We start from the raw sequence: 24,304 nt of genomic DNA, 5'->3' as shown, positions 1-24,304 counted from the left end.
CCTGCCCCCATTTTCAACGAGGAAAAGGTCCAGGGAGGCGAAATTTACAAACACGTGATGGAACCCCTCCCCCATCTCCGTGACCCGCCTGCATAATGGCCTGGGGGGCCGCGGGGTTTGGTCTGGAGCTTCCGTCCCCGGAGCGGGCTCCCCCACATCCTGGTCCCAGACCCCCTGGGTCGGCGCCCAAAGACCGGCTGGGGGCGGGGCTGGGGGGCGGAGCCCGTAACAAAGACTCGGAGCGAGCGAGGGGGCCGGGGGCGGGGCGGAATCGGGCCGCCGGGGAGGCGGGGGAGGCGGCAGCCGAGGGTCGCCCGGCCGGGCGGGCGGGGTCGCGCCTGGTGGCGGTCCCCGCGCGGAGGCGCCGCGGGGGTGGGCGGGGGGCCGGGACGCCGGGCGGGGGGCGCGTCATGTGGCCGCTCACGGTCCCGCCGCCGCCGCTGCTGCTGCTGCTGCTGTGCTCAGGCCTCGCCGGACAGGTAGGGGCCCGGCAGGCAGGTGCGGGCGCGGGGGGCTCCCGGAGGGGAGGGCGGCTCCCGGGGTTCCCTCAGGAGCGGGGTTCGGGGTTCCGCGAGGCCCCCGGGGCTGCGAGGGGCGGAGGGCGCCGCGGGGAGGGGCTGGAAGGTGCACGCTGGCTTTGGGGGCCAGAAGTCGGGCTTCAGACCCAGCCTCCAGCTGGGATGCTTTGGGGGACAGTCTGACCCCAGCTTCGAGGGTTTCGACTCCTCGGTGACCCGGAGCCCACCACGCCCGCCATCTCGCTGGAGCTGGAGGGGGAGCTGGGGGGGACTTCAGGGGGCTTTGGGGCGTTGCTTACCCTTCGCTCCCCCATCGTGGCTGGAGGTGCCCAGCGTCCGAGGCCCCCCACTCTTCGCCTGCACCCCCAAGGTGGGGAAGGGGGCGGGGCTCACGTGTGAGTGAGTGACGGGGACATGTGTGAGGGGTGTCGATGGGTGCGGGTAAACGTGTGTCTTTGTGTCGTGGCTGGGCGTGCCTGAGAGTTTGTGTGGCTGTGCTGGTGCGGGTCCAGCTGTGCGCGAGTGGGTGTGATGGGGGGGTGTTTGTGCGCGGGGAAGAGTCTGACGTGACCGAGGGAGGCTGTGCCTGGGGGGGGGGGGGGGCTGGTGTCACAATGTGAGGCTCTGAGGCTGTGCCTGGGGGCTGGGTGTCTGAGTGGTGCTGTGACAGCAAGGCAGGACTTGACCCTGGCTGAGTGTGGGCAGCTGTAGCCGAGGGCAAAGGACGGTGTGTGACAGTGTCCCCGTGACTCTGCCCACCTGCCTGGGTGTCGTACAAACTGTCTGTGACCAGGTGTGTAGCTGTGTGAGAGCTTTGAGGGTGACGGTGCGCTGTTTGGTGCCTTTGAGTAAATCGCTTGGAAGGGGGTGTGAAGAAGCATGCTAGTACCTAGCGGTGTGTGCAGACGTGTGCACCCATGCGTGTGCGTGTGCGTGTGCGTGTGCGTGTCCATGTGCGTGTCCATGTGCGTGTGTGTGTGCTGGTGCTGCCTCCAGCACCCCATTTGTGCTTTCACAGAAGCAGGTCTCCCTCTCCATGTTGCCCCATCTCTTGGGCAGGCTTGGAGGATCTTGCTAAATGTGGGGGTCCAAGCTTTCTCCAGCCATTGGGAAACCTCTTTCCTCCTCCATCTTGGGGGTCGGAGCATCCTCGGGCTCGCAGATCTGTAGGAACTCAGAGGGAAGCTGGAATTGGGGGGAAAAAACCCAACTGATAATCACAGCTAACGTTTATTAAGTGCTTATTATGTACTGGGCACCGTTTCAAGCACAGGCATGAATGAAGTCACTGAATCCTCCCAGCATTCCACCGGTGGATGCTATTGTTACCCTCACTTAACAGACGGAGAAACTGAGGCACAGGAAAATTAAGTCACCTGTCCAAGCTCAGGACACTTGGGAGGGGCAGAGCTAGAATTCCAGGGGCAGTCTGGTTTCGGCGCCCACATGTTTACCCTCTGGTCAAATGACCCACTCCGTGGTGTGGACAGCGCCTGTGTAGGCACTAGGAGGGGGTTTAGGTAGAGGCCCCAAGGGAACCAGTCCTGGCACATCCTCTTTCCTGGTCAAGAGAAGAAAGGAGTCAGACCCTTGGACCCCAATCTGAAAGGGGCACTGGGAGGGATGGTCAGACTCTAGATGGAATTTCCAAGCCACAGGGGGAGGTTGTGGGGCCCCCTTCCTCAAGGACGCCTCTGTTTTCCCATCTTTGGACCCACACACTGGGTGGGTTAGGAAGCAAGCTCAGTAGCTAGCATCAGGCTGCACCCAGTAGGTGCTCAATGGATACCCCGTATGTGAACCAGAGAAAAGTAGAGTAAACTGAGAAAGAGACGAGATCAAAAGAGGCTTATACTTTAGAATTTTCTGGGAAAAAATGAACCAGGAGTGAAGTTGAATTTGATATCCAAGAAGTACCTTTGGAACCACACCTGGGTGCCCCCCCCGCCCCTGCTAGCCCCTAGGAATTCTGGTTTTCCTGTCTTCCAGCCAAGATTGGCTAGGGGTGCGGGAGAGTGTGTGAAATATTACACATCCCAGGGCGGGGAGGGTGTGGTTTGGGGGCGGGACTAACACGAGGTTTCCTGGGGGCAGGGCTAAACTGGGGCCAGTGGAGGCGGGGCTAAAAGGCGGTGGGCGGGGCTAAACTGGGTAATCCGTTGGGGCGGGGCTAGTGAGGTCCAACCACGGGCTGCAGTTCCTGCCGGCGGCCACCTCCGGCAATACAGTGTCGTCAACCGCCCTCAGCCCCCAGCTTGCCCACCAGCCCGACGCCCCAGGGAGGGAAGGGGTTTGAGGAATGGATGCTCTGTCCCCCCTCCGCCCCCTCCATCGCTTCCCAGAGCTCCCTCTTCGGTCCCTGCTGGGCCCTGGGCACCACCGAGGGGTCCGTTCTAGGCAGCATTCATTCGTCCATTCCATCAGCCAACACGATTGAGCACTGGGATGCAGCCATGAACCAAGTAATCAAATCCTCGCTCTCCTGGAGCCGATCTTCTGCAGGAGAGATAGACAAGAATCGGATACACAACACAATGCCAAAGCAAAACGTATAATACAATGCAAGCGTCATAAAGAAGTAGGGGGAAGGAATTAAAGAGTGACGGCGGTGGGTGGGGGCTAATTTAGCAGAAGGGCCAGGGACAGTGTCTCTGAGGAGGTGGTATCTAAGGCCACACATGAAAGAGGCGAGCGAGGGAGCCTTCTGGTGTCCAGAGGAAGAGCGTTCAAGGCAGGGAAAGCAAGTGCAAAGGTCCTGAGGTCGGAACAAAGTCGGTGAGCTTGAAGAGCAGTAAGGAGGCTGGTGTGGCTGGAGAGGAATGAACCAAAGGGAAGCTGTGGGGAGATGAGACCAGGGAAGTCAGGAGGGGGCAGGCCACATGGGAACTTGTGGGCTGAGAGCAGGGGAGTAGCACCTGTCAGAGGAGTGGTCCGTCCTTCCAGGTTCTGTCAGGGATGCTCTAGGTGTGGCCCGTGAGTGCCTTGGAGCTACCAGAGAGCTTTCCCTGTGGGAAAGATGCCCCCTTCCTGACACTAGATCTTCCCTAAGATCTAGCGACATCTTTGGCACTATCTGGGTTTGGGGTCACCTCTTTTCTGGGGTCCCCATGGGATAGGACAGGAGTAGTAGTTCAGTTTGTATTGCATGCCTCAGGGCCATTCTCTCTGCCTGGACACTGTTTCCCCAGGTACCTAATTGACCTCCTCTCTTTCTTTTTGCTTAAATGACACCTCCTCCAAGAGGCCCACCTTGAACATCCACTGTCATTCTCTGAGCTCTAGATGTATTTTTCTGCATAGCCTTCATCACTATCTTTACACGAGTTGTTTATTCATTCATAGGTGCTTAACACATACTTGTTGAATGAATGAATGGGTGGATGAATTCCCCTCGTCCTCCCAGAATCTTTTCTTTCTCAAACGGTGGGACTATTGTGCCACGGGAAAGTCGGGGAAACACTGCCCTTGCACCATCCCCTACTCATTTCTAGTCAACCACTGCTCCTGGGTATGAAGCACCAGGAAAACCCCTCTTCACTGTGCCTGAATTCCCCCATTACCGGGCACCGTTATTTGGAGTTAAGACACTGTGTTAGTAGGCCCCTTTGGAAAATGTGAATGTCCCAGGTGGAGGGAAGTAAAAGGAAATCTTAAGGACTCCTAGTTAATAAATGAATTGGGTATTTTCTTCCCACGGAAGATCGGGGTTGGTGCTGGGTGACACCTAGTGGTGGAATGAGGTCTGTGCAGACACTGTGTGTGTGTGTGTGTGTGTGTGTGTGTGTGTGTGTGACTGTGGCAAAGCTGTGCTGGCTGATGTCCCTGTGTGTGTCACGGCCCCGTCCAGGGTGAAGCAAGTGAAGCACTAGCCGCTGGTGCAAAGTTGAAGGGGTGCCCCAAAGCACCAACACCCAGATAAAGAATATCTTAAGAACATAAACATTCATCCAAAAAATCTACCATAAACAAAATTTTAAATAAAGACAGAATCCAGCTCTGCACTTGCACCACTTGCATTACTTGCCTCACCTTAACTCTGGCTCTAAAGGAGCGTGTCCGCAGTGCCTATGGGTGTGTGTTTAGGATTGTGCACTTGGCATTGACCGAGCTGGGCACAGAGGCGTGTGTGCCATATTCGTGTCTATGGGCATGTGCACCAGTGGCGCTGTGTCCTTGTGTGTTGACCATGTGGGCGTGTGTGTGTTTCCCCTGAGCCCAGCAGCTGGTGTGGGCAGTGACTCTGTGTCCCCAGAATTCACTGTCAGTGCTTGGGAGGCAGTGACTTGCTGTTTTCCTTTATTCGTGCCTTTGTGTGTTCACTTAGGAAGCATTCACTGGGAGCCTTCTGTGTGTTGAACCTCAAGCCAGACACCAAAGGCTGGGCAACAGTTTGAGCTGCCGAGGGGTGGGGTGGAAGACTGAGCTTCTGTGATGTTGTGTCTGGCTGTGCTGGGGAGAAGGGAGTTGCAACAGGAGCAGGAGACTTTGTTCCCACTTTTCCGGAGCTCTCGTCTGAGAACATCAACGTGTCTTCACACCCAGAGTGGAAGCCTGGCCTGTGTTGTAGTCATCCATGCAGAGCTCAGTAACGAAGCAAGGGGAAGCCAGATGGAGCAGAGGGCAGTCGCAATAGACTCTCTCTGTGGCCGTTCACTCTTCCTTTGCACACAGTCCTAACAATCCCGGGCAAGGAAGACAGGGAGTCACAGTGTGGAAGACAGAAACCAAAAGGCAAAGTCCGCCGAAGCCACTGAATGATATGGCAAACAGCTCCTGACCTTTTAGGCCCTGAGAGAGCTGCGGTTATTCACAAGAAAAACACACGATACCCACACGATGAGCCAGATTCTTTCTATTCCTGATTTCTCTAGTAACTCCTACGGGAAAGACAGCGAGTGAGGCACTGGGGATGTGGAGGGCTGTGACACAGCTCGCTGTGGAGGGCTTCTCAGGGCCACCTTGGGGAGCATGCAGCAGGCACAGGGTCCAGTGTTCAAAATGTCAAGAGTCAGGCAGGCTTCCTGGAGGAGGTGGCATTTGAGTGGGGCCTTGAAGGATGAGTGAGTGGAGATTGGAGGGTGGACATTCCATGCAGAAGAAGGTTTTTGGCCAAGCTAGCGATGCTTACAGCACACGGTAGGTTCTGAACACAGGGATCAGGTGGAGTGGGGATGATGCGCATGGGGAGGTGAGAAAGGGGAGCGTGGAGAGGTAGGTTGTAATCTGGCTATAAGGACCTTGAAGGCTGGTTAAGGATTTTACAATTTATTGAGCTGACAGTATGAGGCCATGGAATGGAAGGTGTGTGCATGTCTCTCTGTGTGTGTTTCAATAGAAGGTCTTTAAAAAAAATCAGCAAAATACACATAAAATTTATCATCTTATCCATTTTAAGTGTACAATTCAGTTGTATTAAGTACATTCATGTTTTATTTTATTTTTTAAAATATATTTTTATTGATTTCAGAGAGGAAGGTAGATGAGGGAGAATCATTGATTGGCTGCCTCCTGCAGGCCCCCTACTGGGGATTGAGCCCATAACCCAAGCATGTGCCCTTGAACGGAATCGAACCTGGGACCCTCCAGTCCGCAGGCCGACGCTCTGTCCACTGAGCCAAACCAGCCAGGGCAGTATACTCATGTTTATGTGCAACCATTACTTACCACCACCCATCTCCAGAACTCTTTTCATCTTCCTGAACTGAAACTTTGTCCCCAGTAAACAATAACTCCCCATCCTCCCTCCCCCAGCCCCTGACACACATTTTACTTTCTGTCTCTATGAATCTAATTCCTCTAGTGAACTCATATAAGTGGGGCCATACAGTATATTTCTTTTTGTAACTGCCTTACTTCACTTAGCATGATGTCCTCCAGGTTCATCCATGTTGTAAAAAGGCATTTCAGTCTTTTGGGGGCTGCATAATATTCCATTGTATGTATATGCCACATGTTGTTTTTCCATTCATCCTTTGCTAGACACTCGGGTTGCTTCCATCTTTTGTCTATTGTGAATAATAATGCTGTTATGAACATGGGTGGACAAATATCTTTCAAGACCTTCCAGTTTTTTTAAAAAAAATATTTTTATTGATTTCAGAGAGGAAGGGAGAGGGAGAGAGAGATAGAAACATCAATGATGAGAGAGAATCATTGATCAGCTGCTTCCTGCACCCTTCCCACCGGGGATTGAGCATGTGCCCTGACCGGGAATCGAACCGTGACCTCCTGGTTCATAGGTCGATGCTCAACCACTGAGTCATGCCAACTGGGCTCTTCCAGCTCTTTTGAATATATACCAGAAGTGGGACTGTGCATTATATGGTAATAATGTACTTAAGGTGTTTTTTTTTTTTTTCATTTTAAACAAGAAGTTTAAAAAACAAGATGCTTGACTTCAAGGGAAAGCTATCTAGGATTCATTTCTTTTAGATAATGTATCCCTACTTAAAGACAGATTGCCCTCCATGTAACAGCTTCGTACAAAAAAGTTATAAAATTGTCCTTAGTTTTACAGCGATAAATGAAAAACATTAAAATTCTGCAATCAAACAAGGTGTGCAAGGATCTTTATGTTGTTCTTTTTTTGTTGTTGTTGTTAAACAGCGAGAGCAAAATAACTTACTGGGATATAAAGATGAGAGCTGCATGAGTTTCCACTAATGGAGAAGGACCCCCTTTCACAGAACCAGTATTTTCCCCAGCCCATCTCCATTTGATTGGCCATTGGCCGTTTATTTTACATACCATTGGCCATTTATTTTACAAAATGCAAATGCTGTGCACATACATCAGTTAATTTGTGCACAATAAGGGAAGGGGGCGGGGAAAATGGCAGTGTTCTAACTGAGGATGTCTTCTTGGCCTGGAGGAACCGAGTTCTGGATAAAGTAGCAGGTTCCCTTTGTGGTGGACACCTCCCGTCCGCTGCCAGAACACGTCAGTTGTACCTTCATCCTCCCTTTCCACCTGTGCAGGCGTGTCTGTGTCATTGATTAGCTGCCCAGCAAATCAGAATCTGATCTGCCTCATTGGCAAACCCAGTCCTTCACAATAGGCCTTCATTCGTTTACTAAGTGGTGTATGCCTCTTAATCTTTTTAAAAAAATCTTAAAAAAAAAAAATATATATATATATATATATTAATGGTTTTATTACTTAAAGTATTACAAAGGGTATTACATATGTGTCCGTTTTTTCCCCCACCCTTGACAATCCCCTGGCCTCCCCCACCCTCCTAAATATATTTTTTATTGATTTTTTTTTTTTTACAGAGAGGAAGGGAGAGGGATAGAGAGTTAGAAACATCGATGAGAGAGAAACATCGATCAGCTGCCTCCTGCACACCCCCTACTAGGGATGTGCCCGAAACCAAGGTACATGCCCTTGACTGGAATCGAACCCGGGACCCCTCAGTCCGCAGGCCGACACTCTATCCACTGAGCTAAACCGGTTAGGGCTAATCCTAAACTGTACCCAGAACCATCCTGCCCCGACACCTTCAAATAAACATGATCATGTTCTTAGTCTTGACTCCTTGGGCTTTTTGTTGACTCGTGTGGGAGTCGCTTCACAAAAGACGTACCAGGTCCGCCCCGAATGAGCACACGAGCAGCACCGGGAGCCAATGATGCATTTCAGTTTTTGAGGAACTCCCAGACTGCTTTCCACAGTGGCTGCCCCGTTTTCCATTCTCACCGCGGTGCACAAGGGTTCCAATGTCTCCACATCCTCACTAACACTTGTTATTACCTGACTTTTGATTCTGGCCCATCCTCATGGGGGTGAGGTGAGCTCTCACTGTGGCTTTGATCTGCATTTCATTAGGGGGTTAGTGATGGAGAGCATCTTTTCAGGTGTTTATTGGTCATTTGTACATCTTCTTTGGAGAAAAGTCTAGCTAGGTCCTTTGTCCGTTTTTAAATCGGGTTGTATTTTGTTGTTGTTGCTGCTTAAAGAGGTTTTAAAGCCAGGAATGCGACATGGTTGGATTTGTGCGAGGGACAGATCCTCTTGCTAGAACATGGAAGACAGACAGGAGTGGGAAGAGTAAAGGTGTGAAGACGGAATTATTTCAGGAGCTGACAAGGCCTGAGGCAGATTGGTGGCAACCAGAGGCGCAGCAAGACTAACACTTGGGGGTGGTGAATGGAGGGAGGGTACTTCTCATTGTCTGAAGGACTGGCTCCTTCCCACTTCCTCCTGGAATTCTGAACCAGGCGAGAAGCAGAGGCGACAGGAGAAAGACTGCGCTGAGAGGAGAGAAAAAACAGCTCTTCCAAGGAGGGAAAAAAAGGAGACATGTTTCAACACCATTTCCCAAAACTTGCTGTAACCAAAGAAAAAAAACCTAAAAGCAGCCACAGGCAAGAAGGCTCACACCATTTGTATTCTGAGGGACACAGAGCGGCGTGTGCGTGGACGTGAATTCAGGCCTTTCTTTATGTGTGGGCTGAGATGGCCCAGAGGACAGGGGCCACTTGGCTTGCTGCCAAGGACTCGGAGTTTTGCGTGGTGTGTGATTTCTAGCGTTTCCACTGGAGAGCTCTACTATTTTTTACCTGCTGCCCATCAGAGATGGGACTTATGTTTTATGTTTGATGCCCTAATTCATATTTTTGAATAAGTTTTCTCTTGACATAAAACCTGCACAAATTGTAAGGGTGCAGCTTGATAAGTTGTCTTGAGGTGACATAGTGTTACCAGCACCAGGTCAAGAAACAGAACTTTGCCCGACTGGCATGGTTGAGTTGTTGAGCATCGACCTGTGAACCAGGAGGTCACGGTTCGATTCCGGTCAGGGCACATGCCTGGGTTGTGGGCTCGATCCCCAGTGGGGGAGGCGTGCAGGAGGCGGCCGATTGATGTTTCTCTCTCATCATTGATGTTTCTTTCTCTCGCTCCCTCTCCCTTCCTCTCTGAAATCAATACAAATATAAGAAAAAGAAACAGAACTTTGCAAAAATCCAGAGGTGCCCTCATGCTCCTTCCAGGTACCTGCTCCCCTCCCCTCCCCCAGAGTCACCCACCACTAAGCTGACATCTCTCACCACACTGGTTTCACCCACTTGTTAACTTCATGAAGTCATGAAGTGTGTAGTTTTTGGTATTCGGTTTCTTCTGCTCAGCATAGTGTTTGTAAGATTCCTCCGTATGGTTGTTTTGTGATAGATCGTGTGTTTTCATCTCTTTGTGGTGCTCCATTGTGTGAATATACCATGACATATCTGGTTTAGGCATTTGGGTTGGTGACGTTTGTGGCTGACACAAACAGTGCTGACATAGACACTCTGACACATGTCTGTAAGGATGTTTGGCTATACGCGTTCAGTAGATTCTTTTCATTCACAGTAGTTATCCTATATAATAAAAGCCTAATATGCTAAGTGTCCGGTCGTCCAGTCATCCATTCAACCAATCAAAGTGTAATATGCTGCCCTGACTGGTTCGGCTCAGTGGATGGAGCGTCAGCCTGCTGACTCAAGGGGTCCCGGGTTTGGTTCGGGTCAGGGACATGTACCTTGGTTGTGGGCACATGCCCAATTGGGAGTGTGCAGGAGGCAGCTGATTGATGTTTCTCTTTCATTGATGTTTCTAACTCTCTAACCCTCTCCCTTCCTCTCTGTAAAAAAAAAATCAATAAGAAAAAAAGCATGTAATATGCTAATGATATGCTAAGGTGCTCAACCGCTTGCTATGATGTGCACTGACCACCAGGGGGCAGACACTCAATGCAGGAGCTTCCCCCTGGTGGTAAGTGCAGCTCAGCCAGAAGCTAGGCTCACAGCTGGAGCGGGCCTAAGCCGGCAGTAGGACATCCTCCTAGGGCTCCCAGACTGCAAGAGGGCGTGGGTCAGGCTGAAGGACCCCCCCCCCTCCCAGTGCATGAATTTTGTGCACCAGGCCTCTAGTGTTCTATATAATAAAAGCCTAATATGCAAATTGACCAAACAGCAGAATGACTGGTGGAACAACCGGTTGCTATGATGCACATTGACCACTAGGGGGCAGATGCTCAATGCAGGAGCTGCTCCTAGCCCGCAGGCCCTAGGCCAGCCACAGCAGGTGCCAGCAAGGGCCCCCCGATCGCCTTGCCGGTCGCCCCACAGATCAGCCCTGATCACCGGCCAGGCCTAGGGACCCTACCTGTGCATGAATTTTGTGCACCGGGCCTCCAGTGTTCTATAAAGACCCAGTAGACACTGAATTAACAAATACTGTATCATTGCAGGGTTAGATTCCTGCAAGCCTCTGGTCACAACATATTTGTGGACCAAACAATAGTAGCCTTGTTTTATATGTGTTTCTGTTTAACACACCCTATTTCATATAAATTGTGGGTTCATTAGCATCGAACTCACAGCCAATGGCAGTATAACTCATACCTGAATGAAATTTATCGACCAGATGTATTTCTCCTGAAGACCCACCCCAGCCTTCCTGTGCTTGGAGACGCTAGACAGCCGTTCAGTGCTATGCATAGGAGCTGCTTAAAGTAGAGAAATCACCAATAAAAACCATGAAAATGTGAACATTTTGGCACTCAATAGACTGAAAAGGACATTTTTTTTTTTTTTTTTTTTTTTAATGTAATAGGTCTTTATTTATTTATTTTTTTTATTTTTTTATTTTTTTTTTATTTTCCTCTTAAAGTATTACAAAGGGTATTACATAAGTATCCTTTCCCCCCCCCCGCCCTTGACAAACCACTACCCTCCCTTACCCCCCAGTGTCTTATGTCCATTAGTTATGCTTATATGCATGCATACAAGTCCTTCGGTTGATCTCTTACTCCCCTCCCTCCTGCCCCCCAACTCTCTCTGGCCTTCCCACTGCAGTTTGACAATCAGTTTGAGGCAGCTCTGCCTCTGTATCTATTATTGTTCAAAAGTTTGTAATGGTCTTTATTATCCATGAATGAGTGAGATCATGTGGTATTTTTCCTTCATTGACTGGCTTGTTTCACTTAGCATAATGCTCTCCAGTTCCATCCATGATATTGCAAATGGTAGGAGTTCCTTCTTTTTAACAGCAGCATAGTATTCCATCGTGTAGATGTACCACAGTTTTCTAATCCATTCATCTACTGATGGGCACTTAGGCTGTTTCCAGATCTTAGCTATGGTGAATTGTGCTGCTATGAACATCTGGGTGCATATATCCTTTCTGATTGGTGTTTCTGGTTTCTTGGGATATATTCCTAGTAGTGGGATCACAGGGTCAAATGGGAGTTCCATTTCCAATTTTTTGAGGAACCTCCATACTGCCTTCCATAGTGGCTGCACCAGTCTGCATTCCCACCAGCAGTGCACAAGTGTTCCTTGAAAAGGACATGTTTACAGTTAGGAGAGCTGGAACAAGAAGGCAGAGCATGGCTGTGGGTGACCAAATTTTTGCCACTCTGTGCATGTCCACGAATGACCACAAAAACCCTGCGACTATTGATTTGAAGGGGGGGGGGGTGTTATAAATAAATTGTAATGAGTAGGCGATCTTGCCAATACAAAATCTGCCAATAGTGAGATTCAACTGTATATACCTAAGAGTAGAATTGTGGCGGGTATATTGAGCTTTAGGAGATATTACCCAGCAGCCTTCCAAGCTTCTGAAGGCTCTTCAAAGAATTTACCAATTTATTCTTCCACCAGCACTGTCTGAGAGGCCAGCTGGTCCACATCGTCACAACACCTGGGGTTGTCTTTTTCATATTCTCATGGGTGTGCAGTGATATCACTTTATGGGTTTAATTTACAGTTCTTTTAAAAAATATATTTTTACTGATTTCAGATAGAAAGGGATGGAGTGGGGAGGGAGAGAGAGAGAGAGAGAGAGAGAGAGAGAGAGAGAGAGAGAGATAAATGATGAGAGAGAATCATTGGCTGCCTCCTGCAGGCCCCTTACTGGGGATCAAACCCACAACCCGGGCATGTGCCCTGACCTGGAATTGAACTGTGACCTCCTGGTTCATAGGTCGATGCTCAACCACTGAGCCAAACCAGCCAGGCTAATTTACAGTTCTTGATGACTGATCGTGCTAACTACCTTTTCACATGTTTATTTACCACTCAGGTATTTCCATTTGTGAAATGTCTGTTCAAGTCTTTTGCCCATTTTTCTATTAGGATGTCAGCCTTTTCCTTATTGATTTGTAGGAATATCTCTATCTATACATATTTTATATAAATAGAAAATCAGGATATGAGTTCTTTATTGGACATAAGGATTGCAAGTACCTCCTCTTACTCTGTGGCTTGTCTTTTCATTCTCATCATGGTATCTTTGATCAATAAAAGTTTAAAATTTTAATGTAGTTCAAGTGATTTTTTTCCTTCATTAGTGCTTGTTACTGTTCAGTTTTAGTGATCTTTGCCTATCTCAGAGTAATGAAGATATCCTTCTATAGTTTCTTCTAAAAGCTTTATTGTTTACCTTTCACCTTTAGGATGTACAGTCTACCTGGAATTGATTTTTGTATATGATGTGAGGTAGGGATCAACATTAATTCTTTCCTCTATGAATAGGTCAGGTGGACTCAGCACCATGTAACCTGTCTGTCTGGAATAGAATCCTGGGGGCCTTTGGGAAAGTTTCTTAGCATCTCTGTGCATCTACTTCCTCATTTTAATTAGAATCATGTTTACTTCATAGTGGTATACTGAGGGTTAAATGAGTTATTTCATGTATATCACTGCATGCTATCAGTACTTGACATGTATTTAATAAACCTTAGCAATAATTGTTATTGTTTCTGACAGTTGTTAATGTTTTTCCTCCTGGGAATTTTCAGGAAATAAAACATTACTTCCCATGGCTCCCAGTCTTAGTGCACTCAGGCTGCCATAACAGAATACCACAGACTGGGTGGTTTATAAACAACATAGATTTATATCACACACACAAAGAACATTTCTATCTCACAGTCTGGAAGGCTGAGAAGTCCAAAATCAAGGTGCGAGCAGATATGGTGCCTTCACTTCCTGGCTCACCGATAGTGCCTGCTTGCTGTCCTCCTCACATGGGGGAAGGGGCAAGGGAGCTCTCTGGGTCTCCTTTAGAAGGGCACCGTCCCATTCGGGAAGGCTCACCCTCATGACCTAATCACCTCCCCAACACCTCACCTCCTAATACCATCGCCTTGGGGGTTAGGGCTTCAACATATGAATGCTGGAAGAACAAACATTCCATCTACAGCACTCCCAAACGCCATGCTTAGAGTGATGATGGTGATGGAGTGGGAAAGACACTCTCTGGAGATATTTCTGCATCAAAATTAGCAGCATTGTTGTTGGCTTGACCGGCGGAGTAGGAAGAGAGAACACAGGGGTAAAACAGAGCAAGACCTGTAGTTTCTAACTATGGGTACACCTGGGCTATGTTCCTGGGAAGCAAGGAGCATAGGGTGCGCAATTTAAGGAAGAACTCATTCTCATGTCAGTGCAAGCACAGGGCACCTCAGGGAAGGGGCCTTGAAGGGGAAGTTTAAGAATGTTCCCTCTTTTAACAGTTTTATTTAGGTACGCGGGGCCCGGTGCATGAATTCGTGCACTAGTGGGGTCCCTTGGCATGGCCTATGAAATTGGGCTGAAACCCACTTTCCAACATCCCCCGAGGGGTCCCGGATTTCGAGAGGGAGCAGCCCAGACCGAGGGACCCCACTGGTGCATAATCAGGGCTGGGAGGGGATGTGGGAGGTTGGCCAGCCGGGGAGGGACTGCAGGAGGGCTCCAGGGCGTGTCTGGCCCATCTCACTCAGTCCCGATTGGCCAGACCCCAGCAGCAAGCTAACCTACCAGTTGGAGCATCTGCCCCCTGTGGTCAGTGCATGTCATAGCGAGCAATTGAGCAGCCTTAGCACATCATTAGCATATTACGCTTTGATTGGTTGAACGGCTGACCAAATGACCAGACACTTAGCATATTAGGCTTTTATTATATAGGACTAGAGGCCCAGTGCACAAAAATTTGTGCACTCGGTGCGGGGGAGAGGGGGTCCCTCAGCCCGGCCTGTGCCCTCTTGCAGTCTGGGACCCCTCGGGAGATAACAACCTGCTAGCTTAGGCCTGCTCCCAGGTGGCAGAGGCCAGGCCCAATCCCTAGGTGCAGCCCCTGGTCGGGCTCAGAGCAGGGCTGATTGGGGAGTTGGGGCACCGCCCCCTGTCACACACAGAGCAGGGCGGATCAGGGGGTTGGGGCGCCGGCCTCTATCACCCACAGAGCAGGGCCGATCAGGGGGTTGGGGCGCTGCCACTGTCACACTCAGGGCAGGGCCGATGGGGAGGTTATGGCTCTACCCTGTCACACACAGAGCAGGGCTTGTGGCGGGGGGGGCGGTTGGGGCACCGCACCCTGTCACACACAGAGCAGGGCCAATCAGGGGGTTGGGGCGCCTTCCCCTGTCATGAACAGAGCAGGGTGGATAGGGAGGTTGTGGCCCCGCCCCCTGTCATACACAGAGCCGCAGGGCGATCAGGGGGTTTGGGTGCTGCCCCCTGTCACGCTGATCCTGGTGCTGGGAGGCCTCTCGGCTCTGCTGATCCCGGTGCTGGGAGGCATATTACCCTTTTACTATATAGGATAGAGGCCTGGTGCATGGGTGGGTGCCGGCTGGTTTGCACTGAAGGGTGTCCTGGATCAGGGTGGGGGTCCTGCTTGGGTGCCTGGCCAGCCTGGGTGAGGGGCTGATGGCTGTTTGTAGCTGGTCACACCCCCTTCAGGGTGGGGGTCCCCACTGGGGTGCCTGGCCAGTCTGGGTGAGGGGCTGAGGGCTGTTTTCAGGCTGGCAGGTGACTGAAGCTCCCAACCGCTCCTTTTTTCTTTTTTTTTTTTTTTTATTCTGGGCCAGCTTTAGCTCTGAGGCTTGGCTCTAGCTCTGAGGCCTCGGCTGCTAAAAGCGAGTATCTGGTTTGTTTGGATTCTATAATCGAAACACTGTTTCAACTCCAGCTCTGAGATCCTGGCTGGCTGAAAGCAGGTTTCTGGGGTTTTGTTTAGCTTCTATATTTGTAACAATGTTTCAAACTGCAAGCTCAGAGGCCGGCAGCGGCAGGCGGGGAACGTTGGCTTCCTCCATCACTGAAGCAAGCAAGCCTCCTGTTAGCTTCAAGCTGCCTGGCTGCCGGCCGCCATCTTGGCTGGCAGTTAATTTGCATATCGCCCTGATTAGCCAATGGGAAGCGTAGCGGAGGTACGGCTAATTACCATGTTTCTCTTTTATTAGATAGGATAATTTACATACCATAAAATCCACCTGTTCGAGTGTGCAATTCAATGGCGTTTAGTAAATTGACAGAGTTGTGCAAACATCACCTCCATCCAGTTTTAGGACATTTCTATCACCCCCCACCCCAAAAAGATCCCTCGTGCCCATCTCAGCCCATCCTCACTCTCACCTGAAGTTAGGAAATTGCCTGAAATTAGTGATTGTTTGGTTCTTTCACTTAGCCAAATATTTTGAGGCTTATCCATATTGTAGAATGTGTCAGTAGTTCATTTCTTTTTGTTGCTGAATGGCATTCCATCATATGGGTGGACCAGTTTTATCCATCCACTAGTCGACGGCCATTTGGATAGTTTCCTTCATTATGAAAAGTGCTGCTATGAATATTTATATATAAGCCTTTCCATGCACATGTTTTGATTTCTCTTGGGTAAATGGAATTGTTGGGTCTTATGGTAAGTTTCTGTTTAACTGTTAAAGAAACTGCTAAATTGTTTCTCAAAGTGGTTGCAACATTTTATTCTCCCACTTGCAATAGGTTCTGGTTTTGCCACATCATCACCAATACTTGGTACTGCCTTTTTTTTTAACCATCACCCAAAGATACATTTTTATTATTGATTTTAGAGAGAGAGGAAGGGAGGGAGGGAGGGAGGGAGAGAGAGAGGGAGAGAGAGAGAGAGAGAGAGAGACATCAATATGAGAGAGAAACATCAATCATCTGCCTCCAGTACACACCAGGACCAGGGGTTGAACCCATAACCTAGGTATGTGCCCTGACCAGAAATCAAACCTGCAACCTTCCGGCGTACAGGATGATGCTCCAACAACTAAGCCACCCGGCCAGGGCAGTCCTGCCTTTTTGATTGAGGCTGTTCTGGTGGATGCCACCTGCTCTCAGTCCCACTGTGAAGGACACAAGTGGAGCTGTCCAAGAAGCAGGTGGGCACAGGCGTCTCAGTTCCAGGTGGAGATCTGGGCTGTAGATATATCTCTGGGAGGCCTCAGCTGTAGATGTATTTAATCACTCAGTCAACAATTTCTTGGGCCAATTACTGCCCGAAGTCTTGGGGATGCAGCTGTGAAAAATACAGACTTGTGAAGTTGCAAGTCTAATGGAGCCGACAGCCCATAAAGAATAGAATGTCACATGCTGTTCAAAAAAAAAAAAAAATAGAGCCGTGTAAAGGACAGAGAGTGGTGTGGATGAGGCGGCCAGGGAAGGTCTATAATGGCCATATTACTCAGAGCCCAGTCAGGGAAACAAACTACTCTAGGGTTTCAAAGAGGGGATTTAACACAGGAAATTGGTTGAGTGTGAGATGGAAGAGCTGAGAAGCCAAACTGATGGAATGATCAGGGAATCCAGCAATAAGCCATAGTACCAAGCTGTTAGAGGGACATGACAAAGGGTGATGTGATGAGAAAAGGGCTCTTGTGTGGGAGTTAGCTTCAACCAGTCAGAATACCCACCCCCACCCCAAGCTGAAGGGGAGAAGAGAAATACCTTGGCTCCTTCCTTCCTCTCCACTTTCCAATCTCCCTCCGTTGCCTCCCATTGGATGAGTTTAACAGGAAGCCAGTGTGCAAGGGAAACTGGGAAATGTAGTTTTCCGGAGAAGGGTAGGGCATGTATCTTACCCATACAATGACAGAACAGAGATATAAATGAAGTAAATGAGCAAACCATGTGTATCTGTGGTGACAGTGTCCTGGGTAAAGGACAGCAAGTGCTAAGGTCCTGGGGCCAGATGGAACCCAAACTCTGGCATGATGGTCTATGAGCAGTTCTCAACCTGTGGGTTTCGACCCCTTTGGCCGTCGAACGACCCTTTCACAGGGGTCACCTAAGACCATCCTGCATATCAGATACTTACATTATGATTCATAATAGTAGCAACATTACAGTTATGAAGTAGCAACAAAAATAATTTTATGGTTGGGTCACAACATGAGGAACTGTATTTAAAGGGCCAGAAGGTTAAGAACCACTGGCTAGGCTAAGTGTAGAGAGTGAGAGGGGTGGGGACCTATGACCAAGCCTTGGAAAATATAAATATTTAGGGAGAAGGTAGGAGACAGTGATGGTGCAGCTAGAGAAGTGGGGACAGAACTAGAAAGAATAAGGTGTCTGAAATCAAGGGACAAATTACTTTCAAGAAGGAGGGAATGGCCCAGCCGGTGTAGCTCAGTGGTTGAGCATCGACCTATGAACCAGGAGGTCACGGTTCAATTCCCTGACAGGGCACATGCCTGGATTGACGGCTTGATCCCCAGTAGGGAGCGTGCAGGAGGCAGCCTATCAACGATTCTCTCTTATCATGCATGTTTCTATCTCTCTCCCTCTCCCTTCCTCTCTGAAATCAATAAAAATATATTTATAAAGAGATAGAAACAACCATGATAAGAGAGAATCATTGATAGGTTGCCTCCTGCACGCCCCCTACTGGCGATTGAGCCCGAAACCTGGGCATGTGCCCTGACTGGGAATTGAACCTGGGATCCTCTTCAGTCTGCAGGCTGACGCTGTATCCACTGAGCCAAACCAACTAGGGCTAAAAATGTATATTTAAAAAAAAAATTATATTCTCATCTATTGAGATGATCAGGTGATTTAAAAAAGAAGGAGGGAATGATCCATGAAGACTAACCCATGAGAGTGACTACGTGAGGGCTCGTGTGAGGCTGTGGGACTGGCACATTGGAAGGTCATTAGCCACGTTGGTGAGGAGTTTTGGGAAGATGGAGGAGGTGGGGGAGTGGAGACAGCGAGGGCAGGTGTGAGAGAAGACCACTTGGTGGAGCAGCTTGGCTGAAAGGAGTGAGGGCAGTTTCCTACAGCGCCAGTTCGGAGTGAGATTACCGTCGGCTTCCAAATTCTCTAAGCCAGGAGGCCTGGAGTCCAGTGGTTTTGGCATCTAAAATCAGACCTGGGTTCAAATCCTGGGGCCCCATTTACCTGCTGGGTCACCTCTCCTCGCTGAGCCTATTTCCTCACCTGTAAATAGGGGAGTCACTGTACTTTTCATGGGAGGTTGTAACGACTGCTCAGCAAGCAAATCTGCAGTGTTCAGCACTCATAAATGCAAGCTGTAGTACAAGTAGGCAAGGACAAATCTCATTTTTTAAAGCTCAATATCAGTTGCAAATAATAATAAGAACAGCGGCCCGGCGGGTGTGGCTCAGTGGTTGAGCGTCGACCTATGAACCAGGAGGTCACGGTTCGATTCCCAATAGGGGCATATGCCTGGGTTGCGGGCTCAATCCCAGTTACGGGGCGTGCAGGAGGCAGCTGATCAGTGATTCTTTCTCATCACTGATGTTTCTATTTCTCCCTCTCCCAAATCAATTATATATATATATATATATTAAAAGGACAGCGGTTACTATATATGAAACACCATGTCCCAGACACTCTGCAAAATGCTTTACAAGCACCATCTCCCCCAGCTCACTCTGCTCCAATCACAATGGCCTCCTCCCTGGTCCTTGAACACTTATGCTCCGGCCCAGGGCCTTTGCACTTGCTGTTCCCACTGCCTGGAACTCTTCCCTCAGATATCCAAATGGCTCCCTCCCTCCCTCCCCTCTTCAAATCTCTGCTGAAATGTCACTTTCCCCAAACCACCCTGCTTAAGGTTTACTCCGCATTTACTTATCTGCCCCACCCGAACCCCGATGTCTTATTTTACGTTTGTTTTTTTATTTCTTGTCCGATTCGCCCCCCAGAATGTTCAGCGCCACGAAGGCAGGCATCTTGTTTGTTGTTCACAGTGCCTGGGACACGGACGCTCAGTATCTTTCACTGATTCTCAGGACACTGGAGCCCTTTACACACATTCCGCCCGTGGTCCTTGCAACCACCCACTTGGCAGATGAGGAAACTGAGGCAGAGAGAGAAGTCATTGTTGGAAGTCAGAACCTGCCTCTCCCTGTTGCTAAGCTCAGAAAAAAGGACCGTTCAAGGCACGCACCCCGGTGTTCAGGGCTGCTCCCCAGGCGAGACCTTGCAAAAGCCTGAGTCATCGCCACCTCCAGACGGCGGCGGCCCGGACTGAGGGCGGCGGCGGCGCGAGGTGATGCGGGGACGCCAGGAGGGGGCGTGAGTGCAGGGAAAACAGAGGAAATGGAACCCGCCGGGCGCTCCTCCCGGCAGCCTCGCCGCCCCCGCCGGCGGCTGGTGCGTGGGTGGGAGGCGCGGGGGCTCCGCACGCCCGGTTCCCCCCAGGGGTAGGCCCGGAGTCCTGGGGCCTGGAGCGGGGTCTCGAGGGTCAGTTCCCGCTCCCCCTCCAAGTTCAAGTTGCACCTGGAGAGCCGCCTGGGACTTGACTGCAAAAGGCTGCCGGTCTCCGCTGTGCCCGGTCGTCATGCCGCCCCCGGCGCACCGGGGAATCCTCGCTGCCCTAGTGACCCCCATTCCCGCACCTTTATCAAGTCACCGCGTCTACTGGCTTCCGACCCGCCACTCCGGCTTCCCCGGTTCTGAAACGACCCGAGTGGCCCTGGTCCCCGGAGCGCCCCTTCCCAAGGAAAAGGAGACTCTGGGCCGCGGGATTCCTGGGGGCGCACCCTCCCGTCGCCCCAGACTCTCCCACCTGTGCCCGGTTTTAGCGCGCGGGGTTGCTGTCCTCACGGAGAGGAGCGGGACTGGGACTCCGGTCCCCTGCCGGCGCGGGGTGGTCGCGGGGCCGAGCGTCAGGGCGTCTGTGCGCTGGGGTGGCCCGGGAACCCCGCCGGCTGTGGGGCGGGGGGCGACCGCGGGGGCGGGGCTGGGGATCCGCGGCTGGGGCGGGGGGCGTGGGGGTCCCTCTCCGGGAGGGGCGGTCCTGGGCTGGGGGCGGCCAGCCTGGGGAGGGGAGCGGGGCCGTCGGGGCGCCCCCCGCCCCCCGCCGGGCTCCGGGCCTGGGCCGTGACGTCACGGCGGCTGGAAGTGCCCGGCGCGGAGGCGCGGGAGGGGGCGGGGGCCGAGCCGGCGCTTTATAAGCGGAGCCCGCCCGGCGCGCGGAGCCGCAGCCGCGTCCCTGAGCCCCCCGGCCGGCCGGCCCGACCCCAAGCCCAGCTCGCGCTCGCGCCCCCGGGGCCGCGGGGCGGCGAGGGCCGGAGCGCCAGGCGGCGGGCGGGAGCGGGGCGCGCGGCGGGCGGCCGCGGGGCATGAGGCAGGGGCGCGATGTCGGTGCCGCTGCTCAAGATCGGGGCCGTGCTGAGCACCATGGCCATGGTCACCAACTGGATGTCGCAGACGCTGCCCTCTCTCGTGGGGCTCAACGGCACCGTGTCCCGCGCCGGCGCCTCCGAGAAAATCGTGAGTGGCTGCCGCGCGGGGGGCGCTCCCGGGGGGCGTGGTGCCCGTGCCGCCGCCGCCGCAGCCCCCGGGGACCCCCGGCCCCCAGTTTCCCGGCCCGGGGGCGCCCTCTCGGGGCTGGGGGCGGGGCGCCGAGGCGGCGGGGCCCGGGACCCTCCGCCACTGTTACTGTTATTTCTTATTATTAGTGAGCAGAGTCCGAGTGGCAACGATGTCCTAGGCTCGCTCCGCCCGGGCTGGAGGCGGCGGGGGTCCGCGCTGAGTGGGACGGGGCGGAGGTTGGGGTGGGGGACCCCGCCTCGGCATGGGGCAGCCTCGGGGCTCCGAGTGCCTCCACCTTCAGGATCTCTCCCTGTTTGCGTCGGTGTCTCTGAATAGTCCCGTGTCTGTCTGTCTGTCTGCCTGTGTGCGTGCCTCTGTCTGTCTATTCTTGTGCCTGTGGTTTGCCTCTCTGTTTCTGTCTCTCCCTGCCTCTGTCTCTGTTGCGCTGTCTCTGACTTTGTATCTTTTTCTGTGTGTGTCTCTTTTTCTCCCCCCTGCCCCCCCGCACACCCCCCCCCCCCCCCCCCCCCGCATCTCCCTCCTCATACCTGCCTTACCACGTGCTGAATATTTATTCCCATAACTTGTCCTCCCAGAAGGGTCTCCGACTGGGCGGGGGCTGACGCTGCCCCCAGAAGCTCCAGTATTGCCCCCTCCCCCATGCCATCCTATCCTCCATCACCTTCATCCTCTAGCTTTCCTGCCACAGAGCTGGAGGGGAGGGAGGGGGTTTATAATGGTGGTCCTGGTGTCCTGAGGAGGGGCGGGCATCCTCCATGGAAAACTTCCCTCAGCCTCCTCCAGATACGTCCCTCCCACCCCTTCCCCTCTTCAGTCTGTTTGCGGGACTCCTCCCCTTACATGGAGCTGGGATGCTCGGGCTCCCTCTCCTGCTTGATTTCCCCCCAACTTCGCCAGCAGCGCGGTTTAGCTTCCGATGGCTCCCACACTGCTGCTTCCTGTCCCTTCCAGGGAAGAAAAGGGGTCTTTGCTCCAAAGACTTTCAGGCAAGTGGAGAGGGGGTGCCATGCCCTGGGCCCAGGCCTGGGCTCAGCCCCTGGGGAGAAATGACACTGGGTTTGGCACAAGTGAGGGCGTTCAGTCCACATTCTCAGGCTTGAAGCCAATGTGTGAAACAGTGTCTTTCTGTGTGTCTCAAAGTATATCCTGGTGTGTCCATCCCTGCATGAGTTCCAGTGTGCCTGTGGGGGTGTGTGTGGAAGGGGGCTGCGAGAAAGTTTATGTGTTTTGCCAGCGCGAGGGTCTAAGTGTATCTTCGTGTGTAAGGGTGCATCCCAGGACGAGTGTGAGTGTGTCCCTGGGTGAGTGTGTCCAGATGCAGATGCACCTAAGTGTGTATCTGCAGCTGTGTGTGCCTGACTGTGGGTTTGCATGTGCTATGTGATTGCATGTGCACATGTGAGTCTGTATACATGAGTCTGAGACAGCCTTGCTGTTACCTTCTGAGGGGCAAGAAAGATGATGTTGTCTCTTTGAAATTAGAAGCCCGATTCCTCTCCCCCACCATCTTAGGAGTGCGAGTTTTTGTAAGTGTGTGCATGGATCATGTGCAGTGTGTGGTGTGTAAATGAGAGCATATGCTATGTCTGAGGAATGTGTACATAAGTGTGTAAGAGTGGGTCCCTGAGTTATGATTTTGTGTGTGCATATGTGTCTGTACAAGTATGTACATATGCATGTGTGTGTTTTATGTGCATTTTAAGTGTAGACATGTATGTCTTCAGAAGAGTGTGCATATATGTGCAAGTGTGTATCTATGCCTACCTTGTATTATATGTATGTGGGTGGATTCCTTTGTGTACCATGTGTTTTCTGTAAATATTAGTGTGTGTGTGTGTGTGTGTGTGTATGTGCGCGCGCGCACACTCAAACAGTCCTGTCCCTACTCTGGCCCATCTGTAGTTAATAGCGCCTTGATCAATGCTTCCATGAAATTGCCTGCTGAAGCTAATAGTTCTCCCATCCCTGATCCCCACCCCATCCCTGAGTCTCACTAAGCCTTGCCAGAGGGCTCTGTGGAGTGAGATGCCCGGGACCTGGGAGGGAACTGTGACATGAGGGTGTTCCAGAAGGATCTTGGGAATGTCTCATAGACCTAGGTGGGATCCAGACTTTCTCCCAACTTGCACTATGACTTGCTCTTGATTCTGGGCCAGTGACTTCACCACTGTGCAGTTTATTCATCTATAAAATGGGCATGATGATTCTTACCTCACAGAATTGTCATGGTTAACAGATCTACTGTCCAGCTTCCCATCTATCCATCCATCCACCCACCCATCCATCCATTCATCTTTATCCATTCACCCATCTCTATTCTTTTATCCATCTCTCCATCCATCCATCCATCCATCCACTCATCCATTTATCTTTTTATTCTTCCATTCATCTATTTATCCACCTCTCCATCCATTAGCCATAATTGGTCTCTCCATTTCTCCTTCCATCTGTCTATCTCTCTATCCATCTATTCACTTATCCCTCCATTCAATCATTATCCACCATCCAACCATTTCTTCATCTATCCTCTATTTATTCATCCTTCCATCCATCTTGTTTAGTTAACAAAATCATTGAGTGCTTCCTCTGTGTCAAGCGCGTGTATGCTTGAAAGTCCCAGCCCATAGATTCTCAGTTAGAGATAGGACTCCAAGTCAGACACCTGGGTTTGAATTCTGGCCCTGAAATTTACTAGCAGAATGACCTTGAGGGAAATTATTTGATCTCTTCAAGCCTGGCTACAATGCCTCCCCATTGTCAAGGAGAGTCAGACTCCCCATTAAACCATCGGACCCATGTGGACTTCAATGTTTTGCTCATTACTGAACCCTAAGGTTTGATGCATAGTAGGCATGTAATAAATATAGAATGTCCCCCAAAATGTATACACACACTGTGAATAATTATAAAGGCAGTGGTTATTAAAATACATTTCATTCCTCCCACCCCCCCCCCCCCACCCCCCGCCCCCGGGCTGGCGTGGCTCAGTGATTGAGCGTCGACCTGTGAACCAGGAGGTCATGGTTTGATTTCCGATCAATTGGGGCACATGCTAGTGTCGTGGGCTTGACCCCTAGTCGGGGGTGTGCAGGAGGCAGCTGATCAGTGATTCTCTCTCATCATTGATGCTTCTCTCTCCCTCTCCCTTCCTCTCTGAAATCAATAAAAAAATATTTTTAAAAAACTTAAAAATACATTTCATTT

At 51.2% G+C, this 24,304-nt stretch overlaps 1 protein-coding gene across 2 annotated transcripts in view; it reads left to right on the top strand.

Annotated features, from left to right (window-relative positions):
* The first annotated feature begins 412 nt into the window (after positions 1–412).
* The window catches only part of OLFM2 (olfactomedin 2), a 68,578-nt gene continuing 44,686 nt past the window's right edge, over positions 413–24,304 (top strand). Inside the window, exon 1 of one of the 2 annotated variants that reach the window (XM_070413935.1) lies at positions 413–479. Coding sequence is in view for 1 of the 2 variants with exons in the window: in XM_070413934.1 (XP_070270035.1) it covers positions 20,903–21,037 (135 nt within the window). In the remaining variant the exon portion in view is untranslated. Of the gene's footprint in view, positions 480–20,902; positions 21,038–24,304 lie in introns of those variants that run through there. The other variant, XM_070413934.1, reaches the window with a different exon arrangement.

This window comes from Myotis yumanensis, unplaced genomic scaffold, assembly GCF_028538775.1.
Source record: "Myotis yumanensis isolate MYYU_CA2020_CCGP unplaced genomic scaffold, mMyoYum1.0.hap1 SCAF_5, whole genome shotgun sequence".
NCBI lineage: Eukaryota > Metazoa > Chordata > Mammalia > Chiroptera > Vespertilionidae > Myotis > Myotis yumanensis.
This window is presented reverse-complemented; position numbering and strand designations above follow the sequence as displayed.